The 21,236-nt window shown below is 42.7% G+C and overlaps 1 protein-coding gene across 4 annotated transcripts in view; it reads right to left on the bottom strand.

Annotated features, from left to right (window-relative positions):
* LRP1 (LDL receptor protein 1) overlaps window positions 1-21,236 on the bottom strand; it is a 1,015,507-nt gene that overhangs the window by 446,007 nt on the left and 548,264 nt on the right. For all 4 annotated transcript variants that reach the window (XM_068367027.1, XM_068367026.1, XM_068367028.1 and 1 more), the window contains one exon: window positions 8,670-8,847. In XM_068367027.1, coding sequence (XP_068223128.1) covers window positions 8,670-8,847 — 178 coding nt within the window. The remainder of the gene's footprint in view (window positions 1-8,669; window positions 8,848-21,236) is intronic.

Genomic DNA, 21,236 nt, shown 5'->3' on the forward strand with positions numbered 1-21,236 from the left:
ACATTAATGTCTGGATTCTCTTAACGACCTCGGGATCAGAGCCCCAGGCGAAATCACACAAAGACAAGAGCTTGGCTTATTTGAATATGAAAAAACACGTAAAAATTTGCAAAATTTATCATTAATTGAATGCCAAGTAACAAACTACCAATTAGCTACGATGGTGAAGATGGGTTGATTTCAATTCTAAGTACAAAATACCTGAATTCGACAGGTATAAGTACAGAAGAATTGTCATTGACTTTTATCTTTCTTCGTGGCCAAGTGGGTTAGTCACTGTCTGTACAAGCTTGCCGACCATGGTTCGATTCCCGGCCGGAGCCAAGCTCTTGTCTTTGTGTGATTTCGCCTGGGGCTCTGATCCCGAGGTCGTTAAGAGAATCCAGACATTAATGTATCAAAAATATATATGGCTTATTTGAATATGAAAAAACACGTAAAAATGTGCAAAATTTATCATACATACATATATATATATATATATATATATATATATATATATATATATATATATATATATATATATATATATATATATATACATGCCAAACTGTAACCAAAGTTGGGAAATCAGAAACCTACAATACGAAAAAGCAGTCCAGCTCGGAAAAGATCAGAATCAAAATCCCATGAATGAGGATTAAAAAAGAAAAGAAATAAAAACTACTCTGAGAAATAGCAGCGATAATTAAACAGATAAGAGTGAGATTCAAAACTATGTACAATCATTTTTTCTTCAAGACATTGGGTTCCCCAAAATCTTGAGACTTTTCAACATACCTACTTTTATTGATGCAATTAAGACACAAAACGTAGAAGTTTCTCCGAGGTAAATTTTGCAAAGAGGCAATCAAGAATTTGACCTATAAATTGGAATTTGTTAATTACACGAGATGTACTGGCAAGACCTAATATCCTACAATAGAGCGATTACCAATCCTACTTGAGTTTTAATATTAAAAATCAGTTTGGATAAGGATATCGGTACCCTTCCTATGTATACAGAATTGAAACCCATTCTTCCTCTACAGTATGTATACGCAAATCGACAAATGCCAATTTACCGTCAATTCATTTATAGCAATAACTTACCAAAAGTATTGTTTATATTCTCGTTTCCGGCCAGATACACATGGTCATTAACGAAACCCAAATCATTTTAATAGAGAAGTATTTTCGATATCCTTAACATTCACAAGCTTCTCCCTACAGCTTAATAAACGTTTCTTAGGAGTCGTTAGCGAAATACTGCGAGTCATGTACTGACCAATTAACATTTACAGTGAGTGAATGTCGACGCAATATCGTTATTTACACAATACGCATGGATGGTCGCTGGTAATCTTATCAGATACCCTGGATAGCAAACCGCTGGCTATGGATTTCTCTAAGAACGCCGGGCCTTTTGATGATGGCTAAATAGATGCAATATATATATATATATATATATATATATATATATATATATATATATATATATATATATATATATGTATATATACATATGTATATATACATATATACATTCATATATATACATACACACACACACACATATATATATATATATATATATATAAATATATATAGTATATATATTTTATATATATATATATATATATATATATATATATGTATACACACACACACACACACACACATATATATATATATATATATATATATATATATATATATATCACACACACACACATATATAATATATATATATATATATATATACATATATATATATACATATATATATTGTGTGTGTACATATACTGTATCTATATACATATAAACATACACATATAAACACAATGTATATGTGTATATGTGTGTGTTTGTGTAGCATAAAGAGTAATAAATATTTGGTATTCAAATTAAGAAAACCGTGAAAAAATCTACATAAAAGGAATAAGAGTTACAAGTGAATAAATCGTTAAAGATTTTTTAAAAAGAATCCCATTTTTTTCCCCCCGAAGACCACCTCATTGTTCCGTGTTCTGAAAGCGCCCGCTGCTACTTAACAACAATCATAGAGGCTGAACAAGAAAAGAAATAACCCTTCTCTATGCGTCGGGGTGTGCCACGAGCATGGCCGAACAAAAGAAGGACGTATTACAACTCGTAACCACATCCAGAAGATGTCAAAGAGGAGGAGGAGGAGGAGGAAGAGGAGGAGGAGGAGGAGGAAGAGGAGGAGGAATAAAAGTAGGAATGAGGAGAGGCTTGTCCTTCACCCTTCTCCTTTGCCCCCACTTCTCAGTCTCTTCAAGAACCATCTCCACTTGACCGTTCATTCAAAATTTATGACCTCAACAAAACTCTACAGTATCTCTCTCTCTCTCTCTCTCTCTCTCTCTCTCTCTCTCTCTCTCTCTCTCTCTCTCTCTCTCTCTCTCTCTCTCTCTCCTCATTCATTAGATGAACAAGATCTTTAGTGGCGCAGATAGGTACTTTTACGTAACATGCTATTTTGATTAATTGTATGCTTGTTTTTCTTTGGAATAAAAAATCACAGCACTCTTTCAAATTCATATCGTTATACTATAAAACTTTTCCTAGCTTAATATAACAATTAACTAACATCTACATTTATATATATATATATATATATATATATATATATATATATATATATATATATATATATATATATATATATAAACAAATAATAAACATTACTTTCAAAAAGGAAATAATCTTAAGAAGTTTTGATATGTTTCAATCGAGGTAGTTAAACTTCCAAAAAACTATAACAGTGATTGTTAGTAGAAATGTTGACAATACTCCTATATCGACATCCACCCCATTTAAAACTCGAGATGTCATTCACCACTCCAAATCCACTTTTGTGGAACATATCCGGTCTGTCTCTTCTCCATCTACACGAAAATCGGTATGCTGAGTAAGACTGTCAACTTGAAGAACTATCTATCTTGTAGAAATAATTTGATTCTATCACTCTTGAAATGTTTTATTTTAATTTTTCATTACTTCTCATATGGTTTATTTATTTCCTTATTTCCATTGAGCTATTTTCTCATGTTGGAGCTCTTGGGCTTATAGCATCCTGCTTTGCCAACTAGGGATGTAGCTTAGCAAATAATAATAATAATAATAATAATAATAATAATAATAATAATAATAATAATCTGTCAAGTTTTGAATATAGTTTTCTCTGGTCTTCAGCATTCAATTCTCATTTTAAATTATGGGACAAAAACGTAACAAGTATCAAACTTATTCCTGGACTGGATACTAATTCCTAGCACCGTTATCCATTTAGCTCATAGTGCATGATGTACAAGATCTTTCATAATTGACATCCTTTTGCATCTAGATCTTCTTAGACAATGCAGTTGATCCTTTCGTGCGACTCAATACTTCATATAAATCCAACATGTTTATTCCGACTGTTGCTAAATTGTAGAATGGTCTTCCTATTGCAAAACTCGGTGGAACGTCAAAAGTTCAAACTTGGTGCTGATACCTTTTTGCTGAGCAGGTTGACATAAGTCTGATTTTGTGGTTAATCTGTTGCTTATCAACCCTAGTGATTAATTACTGTATATCTTATCTTATTTCATTATTTATCTTTTACATCTTATTTTACATTTCCGGGTAACTTTTCCGTATTAGGCTATTTTACCTTCTGGGGCACTTGGGGTTGTAGCATTCTACTTTTCATAATAGGGTTGCAGTTTGGCTAATAATAATAATAATAATAATAATAATAATAATAATAATAAAAATAATAATATCAATACTTATTATTATTATTATTATTATTATTATTATTATTAAACAACTCAAAAGCAGTTCTTTAACCCTAAAGGCAAAGCGCATAAGCAAAACTAGTTTCTTTACATTACCTATGTCCTTTATTTTTACCAATTCTGTTATATCAATAATAGACATCTTCCCTAACAAGCACAACTCCCTTAACCTTCTTAATAATTAACGTTAAATTCTTATTGCATCTCGTAGGAGCCTTAACACAATCAACTCCATTTACAAAAAAAAAAAAATATTATTATTATTATTATTATTATTATTACTATTAGCTGAGCTAAATCTCTAATTGGAAAAGCAGGATGTGACGGGGAGGGATTGAAAGGGTAAATTAAATCAGGCAAATGCTTCTTTCCTGAGGAAGCAGACAAGATCTCGTTTTAAGGTTTACCTAACCGTTAGAATCCAAATAAACGGATTACAGTGTATACTGGATATCATTACGAGAGTGTAAACGGTAAAGCACAAAACTGTACTATTGTATTAAGCAAAATAACAAGAATTAGATTCGCTCATATTCACACTATAAAAGTGCACTGACTGGCATTAGTGCTCATAGGGTAAGTTTCAAATCGGGACAAATTACTGTATGTGAATTTTCAAGTATTTATCTATATGTTGATAATGATACTGTATATAGATTTATTTAAGAATACAATGACATCTCAGATACTTGAAGAAAAGGAAAGAAAAATATTTCACTATACAAAGATCATTCATGGGAATATATATATATATACATATACATATACATATATATATATATATATATATATATATATATATATATATATATATATATATATATATATATATATATATATATATATATATATATATATATATATATATATATATATATATATATATATACATACGTGTATATATATATATATATATATATATATATATATATATATGTGTGTGTGTGTAAATTACATATATACATATATATATTACAAATACATAAAGTATATATAATGAGAATGACAGGCAATAGATGGACATTAAGAATTACAGAATGGGTACAAAGACGATAAAAGAAGCAGAGGAAGAAGAGAAGCCGGTGGATAGACGAACTAAGGAAGTTAGCAGGAGTAAACGGGTGCAAAAAGACCATAAACACATGCAAGCGGATGGACATGTCAGAGGCCTTTGTTCTCACTACATGTCCTGCCCATATCCAATTCTTGATCTTACATGTTGTTAGAATATCCCCTACTTCAGTTTGCTCTCAAATCCATGTTGCTCTTTTTCTGTCTCTTTGGTGTTATTCCCATCATTATTCTCTCTATGGCTCTTTGAATTGTAACTAGCTTATATTTAAAGGCTTTAGTAAGGCTTAATGTTTCTGATTCATAAGTTATTATTGGTAGGACCATCTGATTAACTAGTTTTCTTTCTAGAGAAGTTGGCATCTTAATTTTCATTATTTCCTTTTGCTTACCAAAAGTTCTCCATCCCATGCTTATCCTTCTTTTAATTTTGGTCTCATGTCCTGGGGAAACACTTACTGTCTGTCCTAAGTACGTATATTCATTAACAATCTTTAGAGGTTCTACTATAACCCTTATTTGTTAACTCTGCATTTTCATTGAACATTATTTTAGTTTTACTCATATTCATTTTGAATCCCACATTTCTGCTATATTCAAATCTTCTATAATTTCTTTGCAATTCTTCTTATGATTCACTAAATAGAACTATGTCATCTGGAAAACTTAAGCTGTTAAGGTATTCCCTATTAATGTTAAATCCTACATTTACCCAACTTAAATTCTTGAAAGCTTCTGGCACGCTGAAAAATTATTTAGCAGGAATGGGGTCTCACTGTCTAACTCAATTGTAATTTTCTAACATTCTTTATATAGTTTTAGAATTGCTGTACAACCCGTGTAGATATCTGCAAGTGTTCTAACATAAGATTCATCTATTCTTTGCTTTTCAAGGGCTTTCATTTCTGTTGAAGTTTTGACTGAATCAAAAGCTTTGTCATAGTCTATAAATGCCATACGTACACAGTAATTTTTCATACTCTGTTGATTTTTCCATTAGCTGGTTAATTACATGGATATGGTCAATTGTTCAATGCCCAATTCTAAACCCTGCCTGCTCTCTTAGTTGATTAAAGTCTAGCTGCCTCATATGATCTTTGTGAATATATTATATATTACCGAGAGTAAATTTATTGAGTGGTAATTTTTCAAGTCTTTTGTGTTTCCCTTTTTGTGAATTAGTATAATGATAAAAGTTTTTTCCAGGCTGTAGGTATAGAGCATTCTTGCAAACATTTTGTGTAAAGTTCAGAGAATTTTACAATTATGAAATCTCTTCCATCTATTATTAAATCAACTGTTTGGCATTTTTTTCCTGTGGCTTTGTTTCTTTTTTTTATGACTTTTATTGCTTTCTATTTTACTCCTGCTCTTATGTTTGGTACCTGCTCCGGTGTTTCATTATTTCTATTGGCAAATCTATTTCTTATATCACTATTTTAGAGCATTGTACAGTATAAAAATCCTCTGCAATTTTTATCACTCCATCTCCTTTGTTGATAATATTTCTATTTCCATCCTTTAAAGCAAATATCTATTGATGTCCAATTCCAAATCTTCCTTTCTTTAGTGTTTCCTCAATTTTTATCTTATTGTGGTTACAAATGTCTCGGGTTTTTAGTCTGTTTCTTGTGAATAGTTCTGCTAATTCTATTTCAACTCTCTTGGATTTTACCTTCATTTCCAATCGTTTGTTTAGCAGGATTATGGTATTTTCTGATAGTTTTCCTTGATCTTCTTTGGGAACTTTTCCACCCATCTCTTGTGCTGACTTCAATAGAAATTTTATTCATTTCTTTACTTGTTTCCATTTTATCATGTAGCTGGGAGTACCTATTTTATATTGCTTAACTAAACTCATCGGATTTTTCTCTTATTACAGGAGTGTTTACTTTCATTCTTAAAATTTTATTATCCTTATTATAATTATTATTATTATTATTATTATTATTATTATTATTATTATTACTAGTTAAGCTACAACCCTAGTTGGAAAAGCAAGATGCTATAAGCCCAAGGGCTCCAAAAGGAAAAAAAATAGCCCAGTGAGGAAAGGAAATAAGAAAATAAATAAACAATATAAGTAATGAAAAATTAAAATAAAATATTCTAAAAACACTAACATTAAAATAGATATTTTATAAATAAACTATAAAAAGACTTATGGCAGCCTGTTCAACATAAAAAAAAACATTTGCTGCAAGTTTGAACTTTTGAAATGCTACTGATTAAACTAGCAGATTAGAAAGATCATTCCACAACTTGGTCACAGCTGAAATAAAACTTTTAGAATACTGTGTAGTATAGAGCCTCATTATGGAGAAGGCCCGAGTATTAGAATTAACTGCATGCATAGTATTACAAACAGGATGGAACTGTGCAGGAAGATCAGAATATAAAGGATGGTCAGAATTATAAAAAATCTTATGAAACATGCATAATGAACTAATTGAACAACGGCGCCAGAGATTAATATCTAGAACAGGAATAAGAAATTTAATAGATCGTAAGTTCCTGTCCAACAAATCAAGATGAGAATCAGCAGCTGGAGACCAAATCTAGACAAATCTAACTTCTTATAATTCTATGGTCACTTGATTTTACATTATCTTTGACTGTTGAATCTTTTACTAAATTAACTTTTTCACTACGAATAAAATCTATTTCATTTTTCATTCAAATGTCGATTTTGAATGTTTCGTTTCATAAAAAAATTGTTCATGATTTTTCACTTGTTTCTTTCAGCAAATTCTATACATCAAGCCATTAAGTAAAAATTGAAAATTTGACTGGCATTAGCACAGTACTTTCATCTATTGATATTTACAGTTTAAAAAATGTCAACTGAGAATACTAATAGCTCTAATCAAGATTTTTTACTCTCCCATTTGTAGTTGGATGCATATTTTATACTTTTCACAATATTTATACACAAATATATATACAGTGTATATATATATATATATATATACATATATATATATATATATATATATATATATATATATATACATGTATGTGTGTTTTTGTTAATACTAAACACACATTGGTGTACATTTATGGAACCAACCTGACCTAAATTCTTCCTTAACAAATCATACTATTCAAAGGCCCTTATTGTTGCATGCTTCAAAGGGAATTCTAAATACAACAGTTAAATAGACGTATATACTTCTAAAGTCATGATTCGTTTAATATCATAGCTTAGTTATTCTTGTTAAAATTCGTAGATATGAAAGGAAATATGCAATTTCCCAATAGCTATCTTAAAAACACTGCAGAATTTTTTAATGGTTAAATTACAAAGAACATCAAACTTACCTTTCATTATGAGAATGTAGGTAACTCATCACTTTCTAAAGTGTACATGACACAGTATAGTAAAGTATTTCATTTGCATGCTATACATTACTAGTCTATATCAGGCATGGGCAACCATTGTTGTGCAGCCTCTGAGACTTTCTAGGTTATTAACTATTTGAAATATAAATACTTATACCAATAACCATCATTATCATCTTTAAGAAATAATAGAGATGTCAACATTATGTAAACTTTCATAGAAAGACAAATAAAACAAGGAAGAATTGGAAACAAAAATCAGTATATACTGGGCAAGTATTTCTTGATTATGTGTATTATCATGCGGCCCTCAATTGGATATAGTAAAATATAGCCCTCAGTTGATGAACAGTTGCCCATACCTGGTCTATATTAACACTCTATATTTGATTTCTGCTATGTTTGCACACAGACTAAATTTACTAATATAAAACAGCGGGTACCAATAAAAAAAAATTATGAAGTACTCACTGCAGTTCATTTCATCTGACTTGTCAATGCAGTCGTCTCTGCCATTGCAGATGAATATCCTAGGAATGCATTTCCCCGATTTGCATTTGAACTGAGAGTCAAGGCAGTCCCTTGGTGGGCAAGAGTCAGGTTCATCCCTTCCATCCCAACAGTCATCATGACCATCACACAGATATTCCTGTTAACAACAGAAAAGGAGCAACTGAAAACATTGATATTTAAGCCATATTGTACTCCCATTTCCCCCAAATATTGTAATAATCATTTTTATCAATAGCTAAGCTACAACCTTAGTTGGAAAAGCAGAAAGCTATGAGGCCAAGTGATCCAACGGGATAAAATAGCCAAGTGAGGAAAAGAAACAAGGAAATATACATACTACTGGAGAGGTAATAAACAATTAAAATAAAATATATCAAGAACACTAACAACATTAAAAAAGATCTTTAATATATATAACCTATAAAAACTTCATAAAAAAGAAAAGGAGAGAAATAAGATAGAATAATGTGCCTGAGTGTACCCTCAAGCAAGACAACTCTGCCAAGACAGTGGAAGACCATAGTACAGAGGCTATGGCACTACCCAAGACTAAAGAACAATGGTCTGATTTTGGAGTGTCCTTCTCCTAGAAGAGCTACTTACCATAGCTAAAGAGTCTCTTCTACCCTTACTAAGAGGAAAGTAGCCACTGAACTATTACAGTGCAGCAGTTAACCCCTTAAGCAAAGAAAAATTGTTTGGTAATCTCGGGGGTTGTCAGGTGTTTGAGGACAGAGAATGTGGAAAGAATAGACCAGACTATCCAGTGTATGTGTAGACAAAGGAAAAGTGAGCCATAACCAATGAGAGGGATATATATATATATATATATATATATATATATATATATATATATATATATATATATATATATATATATATATAGATACAGTGTGTATATATATATATATATATATATATATATATATATATATATATATATATATATATATATATATATACACACACTGTATATATATATATATATCACACAAATTTTAAATAATTTGTATTTTCCTAACAGTATTTACCTCGAACTACTTTCTTAGGAGTATGTGGATTCTCCTCCCTATCCGACCAAGAATTTTGCACAGTCCCCCCATCTCCGTTTTCCCTTGTTGGGTCCCCCGTGGCGGAGAGATATGTGCCCTGAGGCGGCCCGGGGTCAGCGCGTGGGTGCGCTACTGGGTCGTTGTCGTCAGTAAGCATGAGCCTCTACCTCGAACACCTGTAAGGCACCTGGGGCAGGATGGGTGGGCAATAACCCGAAAATAGTTCGAGGTAAGTACTGTTAGGAAAAATACAAATTACTTGAAATTTGTGATTAGTTCCAACACGGAGTACTTACCTCGAACTACTTTCTTAGGAGACTTACACTTTAGGAGGCGGGGGTGGACTTACAGGCCGGAAGACCCACCACTACCATCCAAGGGCACGGGACCTAAATAGGCAGCTAGGTCCAGTGACATAAAGAACAGGGTAGGAGAGTCAGTGGAAGCATGCAAAAGTCTACCTGTTTGTATAAATTCACCTTTATAAATAATCCGGACATGGGCTTCCAAAACATCCATCTCTCACATGGAAGGAGAGAAGGGAAGGGAAAGGGTAGCAAGGAAAGGGGAGTAAGAGGAGAACCAGTGTTGCTTGCAATTACTTCTCTCGGGCTACCCGGGGCCGTAGCTCTAACCTGGTTGAAGGGCGGAAATCACTGGTCCAATGGAGAAGAAGTCCAGGGACTTCCTCGTGCAGTCTTTCAGGTAGTGGGCCTTAAAGGTGGACTGCCTGGACCATGTGCCTGCTCGCATGATTTGGCCCACTGCCATGTTGCTGTCAAAGGCCAATGAAGTGCTAAGGCCTCTAAGATCATGGAGTCGCAGGGTACAAGGGTGCAGACCCCTCACTGGCATAAGCTCTCTTGATGACGTGCCGAAGCCAGAAGGAGATCGTGTTCTTCGACACTGCCTTCTTTACCGGGCCTGAGGAGACAAACAGACTTTTGATGCCCGGCCGGAGTCTGGCTGTCCTGCTGAGGTATTTCCTGACCGTTCTCACTGGGCACAAGAGCAAGTCTTCTGGGTTGTCCGAATGAGAGGGATCACCGGGGCCGAGAACCCCTCGAACCTCCGGTCTGCAATGGCCACAAAACTCAAGCAGAAACTTAAAGAACAGGTCCTTCCACCCTTTCGAGTGCGAGACCTCGAATGACAAGCCGTGGAGCTCATTCACGAGCTTGGCTGAGGCCAGAGCCAGCAAGAACATGACAAATTTGTAGATAATTTGTATTTTTCCTAACCATACAAACTTTAGCTATTCAAATAAGGTATTACTTTTGGCGTAGCTGAAATGGCGAGCCATTAGAATTTTAACGAGGGTTTACTACCCCCTCGCTAGTTAGCGAGGGGGTAGGGGAGGGGTAGCTAGCTACCCCTCCCCCCTCACACACCGATGAACTAGTTCACTTTGCTTAGAGGTAGGACTTCCCGGGGGACAGGGCTGGCGGGAAAGTTTGATTAAATAGCTAAGGTTTGTATGGTTAGGAAAAATACAAATTATTTATGAATTTGTCATTTGTTCCGTAACCGAAATACAAACCACGCTATTTAAATAGGGTGACTTAACTCTTAGGAAGGGTGGTAAGTCCCAGCCGTTACTGGCTTTTTGGCTTTTGCCCGGGGACTCAGTATCTGAGTGTGTAGAACTCGAGATAAGGAGTCCCTGCAACTCGCAAGTACCTTGCTCTGCAAGGACCGCGGCCTACGTAAGCGTGTGTCTGTGAAGGAATGAAGTGTGACCCGTCCTTGCAAGTTGACCTGGAGTCCATTAGATGGAATTCTAGGTTAGGACGTTCCCAATACCACCTCGTAAGGGTATGGGGGACGCGACAGTATTATCTTAATACTAGGAACACAAGGAAGCATGGTTTACCTGCAGTGGTTGGAGGTCAGCTGTGCAGAGAACCCAGGATGCTGCTTTCCCCAAGAGAGGGGAGGATGAAGAAAAGAATAAGGGCCAGGCATATGTTTTCATTCATGCAGACTAAAACCGGGTAACAATGCCCTCAACCTTCTGCTGCTTGTCCATTAAGGAGCCTGAGGTTTAAACCAGCTGTTGTGCAGCCACCACAGGGCCGATAGAGAACGTATCGAGCCTCCTGTGGGTCACGTCCTGCAGTTAGTGGGCTGTGAAGGTCGTTTGACGCTTCCAAACCCCTGCTTGTAGAACCTGCGTCACTGAGTAGTTTCTCTTGAATGCCAGGGACGTAGCAATGCCTCTGACATCATGTGCCCTAGGGCGACGTGAGGGAGGAGGGTCTGGATTCAGGGAATGGTGGATAACCCTGCGAATCCATGCTGAGATAGTGTTCTTAGTGACCCTCCTCTTCATCCTTCCTGTGCTCACAAACAATGCTTGCACTCGAGGACAAATTGCAGCTGTTCTCTTAAGATAGAGCCTCAGACTCCTTACTGGGCACAGTAAGAGATGGTCTGGGTCATCTGTTACAGAACGGAGATTCGAAATCCGGAAAGAGTCGAACCGGGGGTCCGGCACTCCTGGATTTCGAGTCTTAGCCACAAACTCAGGGACGAACCTGAAAGTTACCTTTACCCATCCCCTTGAATGGGCGATGTCATACGAGAGACCATGAAGTTCGCTGACTCACTTGGCCGAGGCCAAAGCAAGTAGGAACACAGTCTTCCAAGTCAGGTGGCGATCGGAAGCCTGGCGTAATGGTTTGAACGGAGGTCTCTTAAGAGACCTGAGGACTCGAACCATGCTCCCTAGAGGAGGTCTCACTTCCGACTGAGGGCAGGTAAGTTCATAATTTCGTATGAGTGGTTCCAGCGAGGGGGAAATGTCCATTCCTTTTACCCTGAAGGCAAGACTTAAGGCCGAGTGATAGCCTTTCACTGCCGAGACTGAAAGGCGCATCTCTTCCCACAAATACAAGAGAAACTCCGCTATTGCTGGAATAGTGGCATCAAGTGGAGAGATACCCCTTCCACGACACCAACCCCACAGAAGACCCTCCACTTCGCCAGGGTAGACTCCTGCGGATGACTTTCGCATGTGTCGAGACATCCTTTCCGCAACTTGTTGCGAAAAGCCTCTCTCTGTGAGGAGATGTTGAATACCTGTAGTCTCCAGGCGTGAAGCCGCAGCGATGCTACGGCTTTGTGGGAGATGTTGGAGTGTGGTTGTTTGAGTAGCTCGTGTTGAGGAGGGAGTTCTCTTGGGAGTTCTGTCAGGAGCTGCAGAAGGTCCGGGAACCACTCTGCGTGATGCCATAGCAGAGCTACTAAGGTCACTGACAGGTCGACCGATATTCTGGTCTTGTTGAGCACCCTTCTCATCAGACAGAATGGGGGAAAGGCGCAAACGCCGATGTTGACCCACTGTTGTTGGAGGGCATCTTGCCAGAGTGTCTTGGGGTCCGGGACTGGGGAGCAGTACAGCGGAAGCTTGAAATTCAAGGCTGTCGCGAACGGATCCACCGTCGGGGAACCCCACAAAGTCAGGACTTTGTTGGCTACTAGAGGATCCAAAGACCACTCGGTACTCACTATCTGGGATGCCCTGCTCAGACTGTCGGCGAGCACATTCCTTTTGCCCGAAATGAAGCGAGCCGATAGTGGAAACGAGTGGACTTCAGTCCATCTCAGTATCTTTACTGCAAGATGGGATAGCTGTTGTGAAAAGGTACCTCCCTGCTTGTTGATGTAAGCCACTACCGTGGTGTTGTCGCTCCTCACCACCACGGAGTGACCCGCCAGGTACCGTTGGAACTGTTGAAATGCCAGAAATACGGCCTTCATCTCTAGCAGGTTTATGTGGAGGCACTTTTTTTATTCTGACCATGGGCCTGAAGTCCTGTGGTTCAGGACGTGGGCCCCCCACCCTTCTTTTGAGGCATCCGAGAACAGCATCAAATCCGGGGGGAGGACGAGAAGATCCACTCCCTTTCGGAGGTTTTCGTCTGTCACCCACCACTGAAGGTCCGTCCATTCCGCAGGACCCATAGGGACCAAAACGTCGGGGGAATCGTGACCTTGATTCCACCGGGACTTGGGACGCCATTGCAGGGGTCTCATCCTGAGGCGCACATTTGGAACTAGACGGGCCAGGGAGGAAAGGTGACCGAGAAGACGTAACCATGATTGGGCTGGGAGTTCTTCTCGTCTAAGGAAAGGATCTGCGACCCTCCTCAGCCTTGCTATCCTGTCGTCTGATGGAAAGGCTTTGTGGAGATTGGTGTCCAAGATCATGCCCAGATATACCAGTCGTTCAGATGGAGGCAGAGAAGACTTCTCGAGATTTACCATGATCCCTAGATCTTGGCAAAGCCTCAGAAGCTTGTCCCGGTGTCGAAGAAGGATCGACTCCAAGTCTGACAGGATCAGCCAGTCGTCCAGATAGCAGAGGAGACGGATGCCGATCCTGTGTGCCCACGAAGAGATCAGGGTGAACACTCTGGTGAATACCTGAGGTGCTATGGAGACCGAAACACAGCACCTTGAACTGGTAGATCTTGTTGTCTAGGCTAAATCTTAAGTACTTCCTTGAAGACGGATGGATTGGGATCTGGAAGTACGCGTCCTTCCGATCCAATGTACTCATGAAGTCTTGTGGTCTCACTGCAAGTCTGACCGTGTCTGCTGTCTCCATGCTGAACAGAGTTTGTTTGACAAACCTGTTCAGAGCTGAGAGGTTGATGACTGGTCTCCAGCCTCCAGACGCCTTCTTTACAAGAAAGAGTCGACTGAAGAAGCCTGGGGAACCGTCGACGATCTCTTGGAGAGCATCCTTCTTTAGCATGGTTTCGACTTCTGCCCGTAGGGCTAGCCCCTTTGCCGATCCCATGGCATAGGAGCTCAACGACACTGGATTCGCTGTCAGGGGAGGTAGAGATGTGTGAACGGGACGCGATATCCTTGACTGATTACGGAAATCGTCCAGGAATCGGCCCCGAGCTGCTGCCACCTGAATGCGCAACTTTGTAGGCATAGCCCCACTGGTGGACATGCAAGGGGATTCCCAATCCTAGCGTTTGCGGCCTCGGCCACTGCCTCTAGGATTCTTGCCACCCCTGGCTTTTTGCCCTTCTTGTCATTGACAGGAAAGGGCTGCTGTTTGGACAACGTCGTCTTTGCTGCCACTGCCAATTTCGTCGTCTTGGACGGGTGAGGTTGTTGAGGTGCTGGAGGTTTGTAGGGCTTCGTTGTGAGAGCCCTTTGGAGGAGAGTGTCCTGATTGGATTTCCTCCACCTCTCAGCTGCCTGTTCCACATCTTTGGGCTCAAACAGACTCTTTCCCATAAGGGAAGAGTGTCTGAGCTTGCCGACTTCGAAGGCCGGGACCCTCGAAAGGAACCTTTCTGCCACCGCATCATGTCCTTTCAAGATCGAATTGGCCCACAAGTTCGAGGCTTGGTGGGCCAGAACTCAATGGTGCGGGTGCCCGAAAGGAGGAAGGTCTCCAGTGCCTTCCTGGTGCTTTCTTTAGACAGATCCTCGGATCGCAACAGGATGCCAAGAGACCTCAACCAGACGTCCAGCCACAAAGTAGCCCGCATGGCGCACTTCGCGACCTTCTCCTGGCTTAGGATCTCTGTCGCCGAGAAAGTCACTTGCCGGCTAGAGTCTCTCTAGAGGGACTCCCTTGGTAAGCTCTTCCACAGAGTGCAACGGAAGAACTAGGCCAGACTCCTCCATGACCTCAAAATACCTCCTCTGGTGGAGGTGGGAGGAGCTTGTTGCCAGTAGTGGAACGGCTGGAGGAGGCGAGCTCGGAGAGCTGGCCGTCAACCTTATCCCTAGGCACTCTTCGCCCCTTGGGACCAGGGCAAAACCGCACTGGCCTTAGCGGGTTTCTGAGTGCCAAAGACTCGGTCCAGGACCGTGTCCTTGCCCTCACGAGGAGGAACCTCAGGGTCCTTGAACACGTTGAGATGCCTCATCAGAGTCAAGACCTGCCAAAAGGCATGCTCTGACTCTTGCTGCTCTCCCCCTGGAGAGCTGGCAGCAAAGTCTCCCGTCCCCAAAGGCTCTACTTGGGGGGACTCTTAGAGTCCTTCGGTTTCCTCCTGGGAGGGATACGGGACTCCAACAACGAAGTCTGAGGGCTCTTCTCGCCCCAACACGGGACGATTCTCCTGCTCGAGGTGGGGACTCTCCCATTGGTGCGGTGGGAGAAGGCCTCACCTCGGTAGAGGGAGCGCGCTGGCGCTCGCGCGATGGGAAAAACCAAGGGATCGCGCACGAGAGACCGTTGAAACACACTCGCTCGCGCGGGAGAGACTTCATAGGGTGAGCAGGAATCAGATTGACGTGCAGGAACAGAATGAAGAGCACGTGAGAATGTAGCGCGCGCGTACGAGATTGTTGGCGCTTGAAGATCGTCGGCGCTTGTGCGCGAAAGAAGATTGACAGCACTTAAAGATCGACGGCGCTTAAAGATTGTCGGCGCTTGTGCGTGCAAGAAGAGCGTCAGCGTTTGCGCGCTTAAGAGGATCGTCGTCGCTTGCGAGCGTAAGAGGATCGTCGGCGTTTGCGCGCGTAAGAGGGTCGTCGGCGCTTGCGCGCGTAAGAAGATCGTCGGCGCAGGGAACCTTCGGAGCCTGCGTGCAGATGATCGTCGGAGCTTACGTACATAGGAAGATCGTCAGCGCTGGCGCGCCAAAGAGGATCGTCTGCCAAGAAGATCGTCGGCGCTTGCGCGCGTAAGAAAATCGACGGCGCTCGAAGATCGTCGGTGCTTGCGCGCGTAAGAAGATCGACGGCGCTCGAAGATCGTCGGCGCTTGCGCGCGTAAGAAGATCGGCGGCGCTTACGCGCGTAAGAAGATCGTCAGCGCTCGCTTGCGAAAGAAGATCATCGGCGCGTGCGCGTAAGAAGATTGTCGGCGTTCGAAGATCGTCGGCGCTTACGCACGTAAGAAGATCGTCAGCGCTTGCGCGCGAAAGAAGATCGTCAGCGCTTGCGCGCGTACGAAGATCATTGGCGTAAGAAGATCGTCGGCGAGCACGAGCGCGCGAGCGCGCTAGGATGAATGGACAGCTGACAGGATGATCAGGAACTGGGACAATCAACACTGGAAGTTCTGGTGAGCGCCTGTGCGCTAACTCAGGAATAGTCCCTGGAACAGGATTCCTCTGCATGAAAGTCTCAGGAACAGCAGGAACAGTAGGCAAGCGCTTGTGCGCAGGAAAACGTTGGCGCGCAGGGGATACCTGGCGCTTAAGGGACTTACTCACAGTGTGAGAAAGCCCCTTTAGCCCCGAAGGGTCCGGTGCCCGTTGGATAACGGGGTGCGTGGGCGCCGACAGCGTCGGCCGCCAGGAATTGAGACGGCAGGTCAGCAGGTCTAGGAGATGGCGAACAAACTGCGGAGAGGTCCCGAACATCAGGCTGGTCTAAACAGGAACAATCCTCCAAAGAGGAGTCTCTACGAGTGGCCTTTCTCGCGAACGAGAGAGGTGAACACTTCGTAGAGAGACTTGAAGACACTGGAGATGGTGCCCCTTAGGGCCGTTGGATCAGCAAGCTGACCTATAAGGAGCAATCCTCCGAAGAGGAGTCCTTATGAGTGGCCTCCCTCACGAACGAGAGAGGTCACAAGACTGATCCTGTAGCTGCTCAGCCCATTGAGCATAGCTGCAGGTGCAACTGCTCAGCCCCCAAGAGCATAGCCACCTGAAGTTTTCATGCGCCCGGCCTTGCAACCGCTCAGCTCCTTGAGCATGGTTACAAGTGCGGTCGCTCAGCACCAAGAGCATAACCGCCTGAGGACCAGCAAAACCCATCCAGGAATTATAAAGGTATGAGAAGTTCCCCCTCTGCAGGGGAAAAAACTCACACATGGGAAGAGAACCTCCCTCGGAAGGGAAGTTACCTACCCCTGGAGGCGAACCTCCTTAGCGTTCTAAGATGAACTAAAGAGCTGACAGTTGTCACGGGAGAACTTCTAAGAGAAGGGAACACGCCCATGACGATGTCCTAGAGAGACGGCTGCAACAGCAGACTCTCCAGGCACCAACAGGGCAGCTCTGCTTCGTTGGCACACTTTAGGCAAACGAAGAAAAACTGCATCGTTAACTGGGAAAATAAAATAAATAATTAGTTAACAGAAATTCCCCCGGGAGGAACTCCGAAGAGAAACCCCGAGGGAATAGAAAACATAAGAATTACAAATTAAGTAAGCCCCCTCCTCCCCCACTGACGTTCACGGGAGAAGGGGGAGGGCGGAGAACTGTAACAAAAACAGAATTATAACAGAATTATAATTATGTAATTCATCTAAGAATGTTCACAAAAAGTAAGAACCACTGACCCCCGAAGGGAAATGTTCTCCACAGAATGCTGACAAGTTAAAAAAAAACAATTAGATTTCATTAAAAATAAATGAGACAAATAAACGGAATAGCAACCCAACCCGCACGGGAAAGAAGCTTCCGTAATAGTATGAAGTAGTAGTAAATGGGTGAACGACCTCGAGAGAGAGAGAGACCGTAGTCAATCTAAACTCCCAAAAACAGATGAATGAAGAAAGTCCAGCGATGACAATTCCCCATGGCGGCCGAATTATCGGAAGCCGAAGGAACGACCGAAGGACCAAGGGAGAGGCCGCGCCCCATGACGTGAAACCGAGGTGGCCTGGTACTACGCCGGTGACGTTGTCGTACACTACACACACAGCACAAACACTGAAAAGGAAACTTACTATATTTCTATACACAAATATATACATATGTACATAAACATAAAGAATGTTTATATATATATTAAGTATAAGAAAAAGTAAGTAAAAGAAAAAAAGCATTAATGGCTGCCAAAGCAAGGGTTAGAGCAGACACGTCTGCCCATCACCCGAGCCAAAAGTAAAGTGAACTAGTTCACCGGTGTGTGAGGGGAGAGGGATAGCTAGCTACCCCTCCCCTACCGCTAACTAGCAAGGAGGTAGTAAACCCTCGTTAAAATTCTAATGGCTCGCCATTTCAGCTACGCCAAAAGTACTACCCTATTTAAATAGCGTGATTTGTATTTCGGTTACGGAACAAACCGTCTTGAGGGTGAGGTCTTTATCTAGAATATCCTTGAGGGGCTCGAAGGGAGGCCTTGTCAAAACTTTGAGAACCTTGGCCACATCCCACTGCGGGACCCGAGCGGTGCAGGGGGAACAAGACTGCTCGAAACTTCTGATGAGCATGGTAATCTGGCAAGAGGCGCCCCAGGTCGATGTCTCTGAGCTGAAAGACCTGCCCCAGGGCCGCTAGGACCCCCTTGATGGCTGGAATGGAAACCCCCAGGTCCTTCCTCAGGTGGACCAGGAAGTCTGCAACCTTGTGGACTGATGCATCCAGAGGCCTCAGATTCTGCGTGGCACACCACTTCACAAATGTGGTGCACTTGGCCTGGTACACCCCGATCGAGGACTTCTGCAGATGTCCTGACATCCTCGAAGCCGTCTTCCCAGAGTATCTTTCTTTTCTCAATAGACGATCGATAACCTCCACGCGTGTAGCTGGAGGCACTGAGGGTTTTCGTGAAACCTTTGAAAGTGAGGCTGGTGCAGAAGGTCTTCCCTTACTGGTAGGGGCCACGGAGGAAGGGTGGCCAGGTCCTGTAGATCCGCGAACCACTCCCTCTACGGCCACCAGGGCACAACCAAAGTCATCACTGTTGCCCTTGATTGCCTGAGCCTGTTGAGCACCTGCCTGAGAATCCTGAAGGGGGGAAAGGCATACACGTCGAGTCCATCCCATGAGTGTTGGAAGGCGTCTTTGAACGCTGCTGCCGAGTCTGGCACAGGAGAACAGAACACAGGGAGCTTCGTGTTGAGCTTTGTGGCGAACAGGTCTATCACCGGTGACCACCACAACTGTAGGACCTCCTGGGCCACCTGTGGGTGTAGGGACCACTCCGACCCCACTACTTGCCCTGCTCTGCTGAGGCCGTCAGCTAGAACGTTTCTCTTCCCCAGAATGAACCTGGGTGTGAGAATGATAGTGATTCCTCTCGGGCCATTCCAGGACTCGAGCCGTGAGATTGCACAGCTCCCTTGATCTCAATCCTCCTTGCTTCTTAATGTAAGCCACCGCGGTGGCATTGTCGCACATGAGGGCTATTGCGTTTCCCCTCAGCCGATGGGCAAATATTGCGAGGGCCTTTTGAACCGCCAGCAGCTCAAGCAGGTTTAAGTGGAGAAGCTTCTCCTTTGGGGACCACTTTCCCTCTGCTGTCTCTTCAAGCAGATGGACTCCCCACCCTTCCTTTGACGCGTCTGTGAAGAGCAACATCTCCGGAGGAGTGGACGCGAACGGCACACCCCGTAAGGTGTTTGCCCTGTCGGACCACCAGAGGAGCATGTTTCTGGTGGCTGGGGTCATCATGACTAAGGCCTGAGGCAGGTCTCCCGGTGGCCAGAGGTCCTTCAGATTCCACTGGACCAGCCTCAGCTTGAGCCTCCCCTGAGGAACTAGCTTCTCCAATGAGACCAGGTGGCCCACGAGTCGCTGCCAATCCTTGGCCCTCACTGGCACATTTGCTAGGAATGGTCGAATTATGTGGTCTAGATTGTCCAGTCTCTCTTGAGAGGGGAATGCCCTTGCTACCTGGGAGTCCAGGACCATCCCCAGGTACGTCATCCTGGTGGTGGGGATCAACTGGGACTTCTTCAGATTGATGGTAACCCCCAGTTCCCTGCTTCTTTAAGGCTGCCTCTGAGGCTGAAAGAAGCAACCAGTCGTCGAGGTACCTGATCAGCCTGATGCCCTGCTTGTGTGCCCAGGCTGATACTACGGTGAAAACCATCATGAAGACCTGAGGTGCTGTCAACAGGCCGAAGCAGAGGGTCCTGAACTGCAGAGACTGGGCTCCTCACTTCCCCCTGAGGAACTTCCTGCTGGAAGGGTGTACGGGGATCTGAAAGTAGGCGTCCTTGAGGTCCAGGGACATCATGAAGTCCCCTTCCCTCATGGCTGCCAGTACCGACTTAGGCGTGTCCATCTTGAAGGACGTCTTTCTGATGAACTTGTTCAGGGCCGAGAGGTCGATGACTGGTCTCCAACCCCCCGTAGCTTTCTCCACCAGGAAGAGCCTGCTGTAAAACCCCGGGGACGATTCCCGGACGGGTTGCAGTGCTCCTTTGTTCAACATGGCCGACACCTCCACCTGCAATGCTGATCTCTTCATGTGATCCTTGGGGGCCATCGGGAATCAGAGGAAGAGGTTCCGTCAGGAAGGGAATCCTGTATCCCTCCCTGAGGACTGACACGGACCATGAGTCTGCACCGTTGTTCCGCCATGCTTGCCAATGGTACTTAAGGCATCCCCCCACCTGTGGCGTGGGAAGGTGTAGGGGGTCTCGCTTCCTATCTCCTTCTGGGAAGACGGTTTGAGTGGCCTCGTCTCGAGCCCGAGTACTTTTGCCTAAAGGAGGCCTGGGCTGGGGCACCACCTCTGTGGGAGGGCCGCGAGGACTGATGCCAAGAAGGGGAGGAGGCCTCCTGTCTAGCTGGTGGCGTAGATG

Source organism: Palaemon carinicauda, chromosome 44 (genome assembly GCF_036898095.1).
Source record: "Palaemon carinicauda isolate YSFRI2023 chromosome 44, ASM3689809v2, whole genome shotgun sequence".
Lineage (NCBI taxonomy): Eukaryota > Metazoa > Arthropoda > Malacostraca > Decapoda > Palaemonidae > Palaemon > Palaemon carinicauda.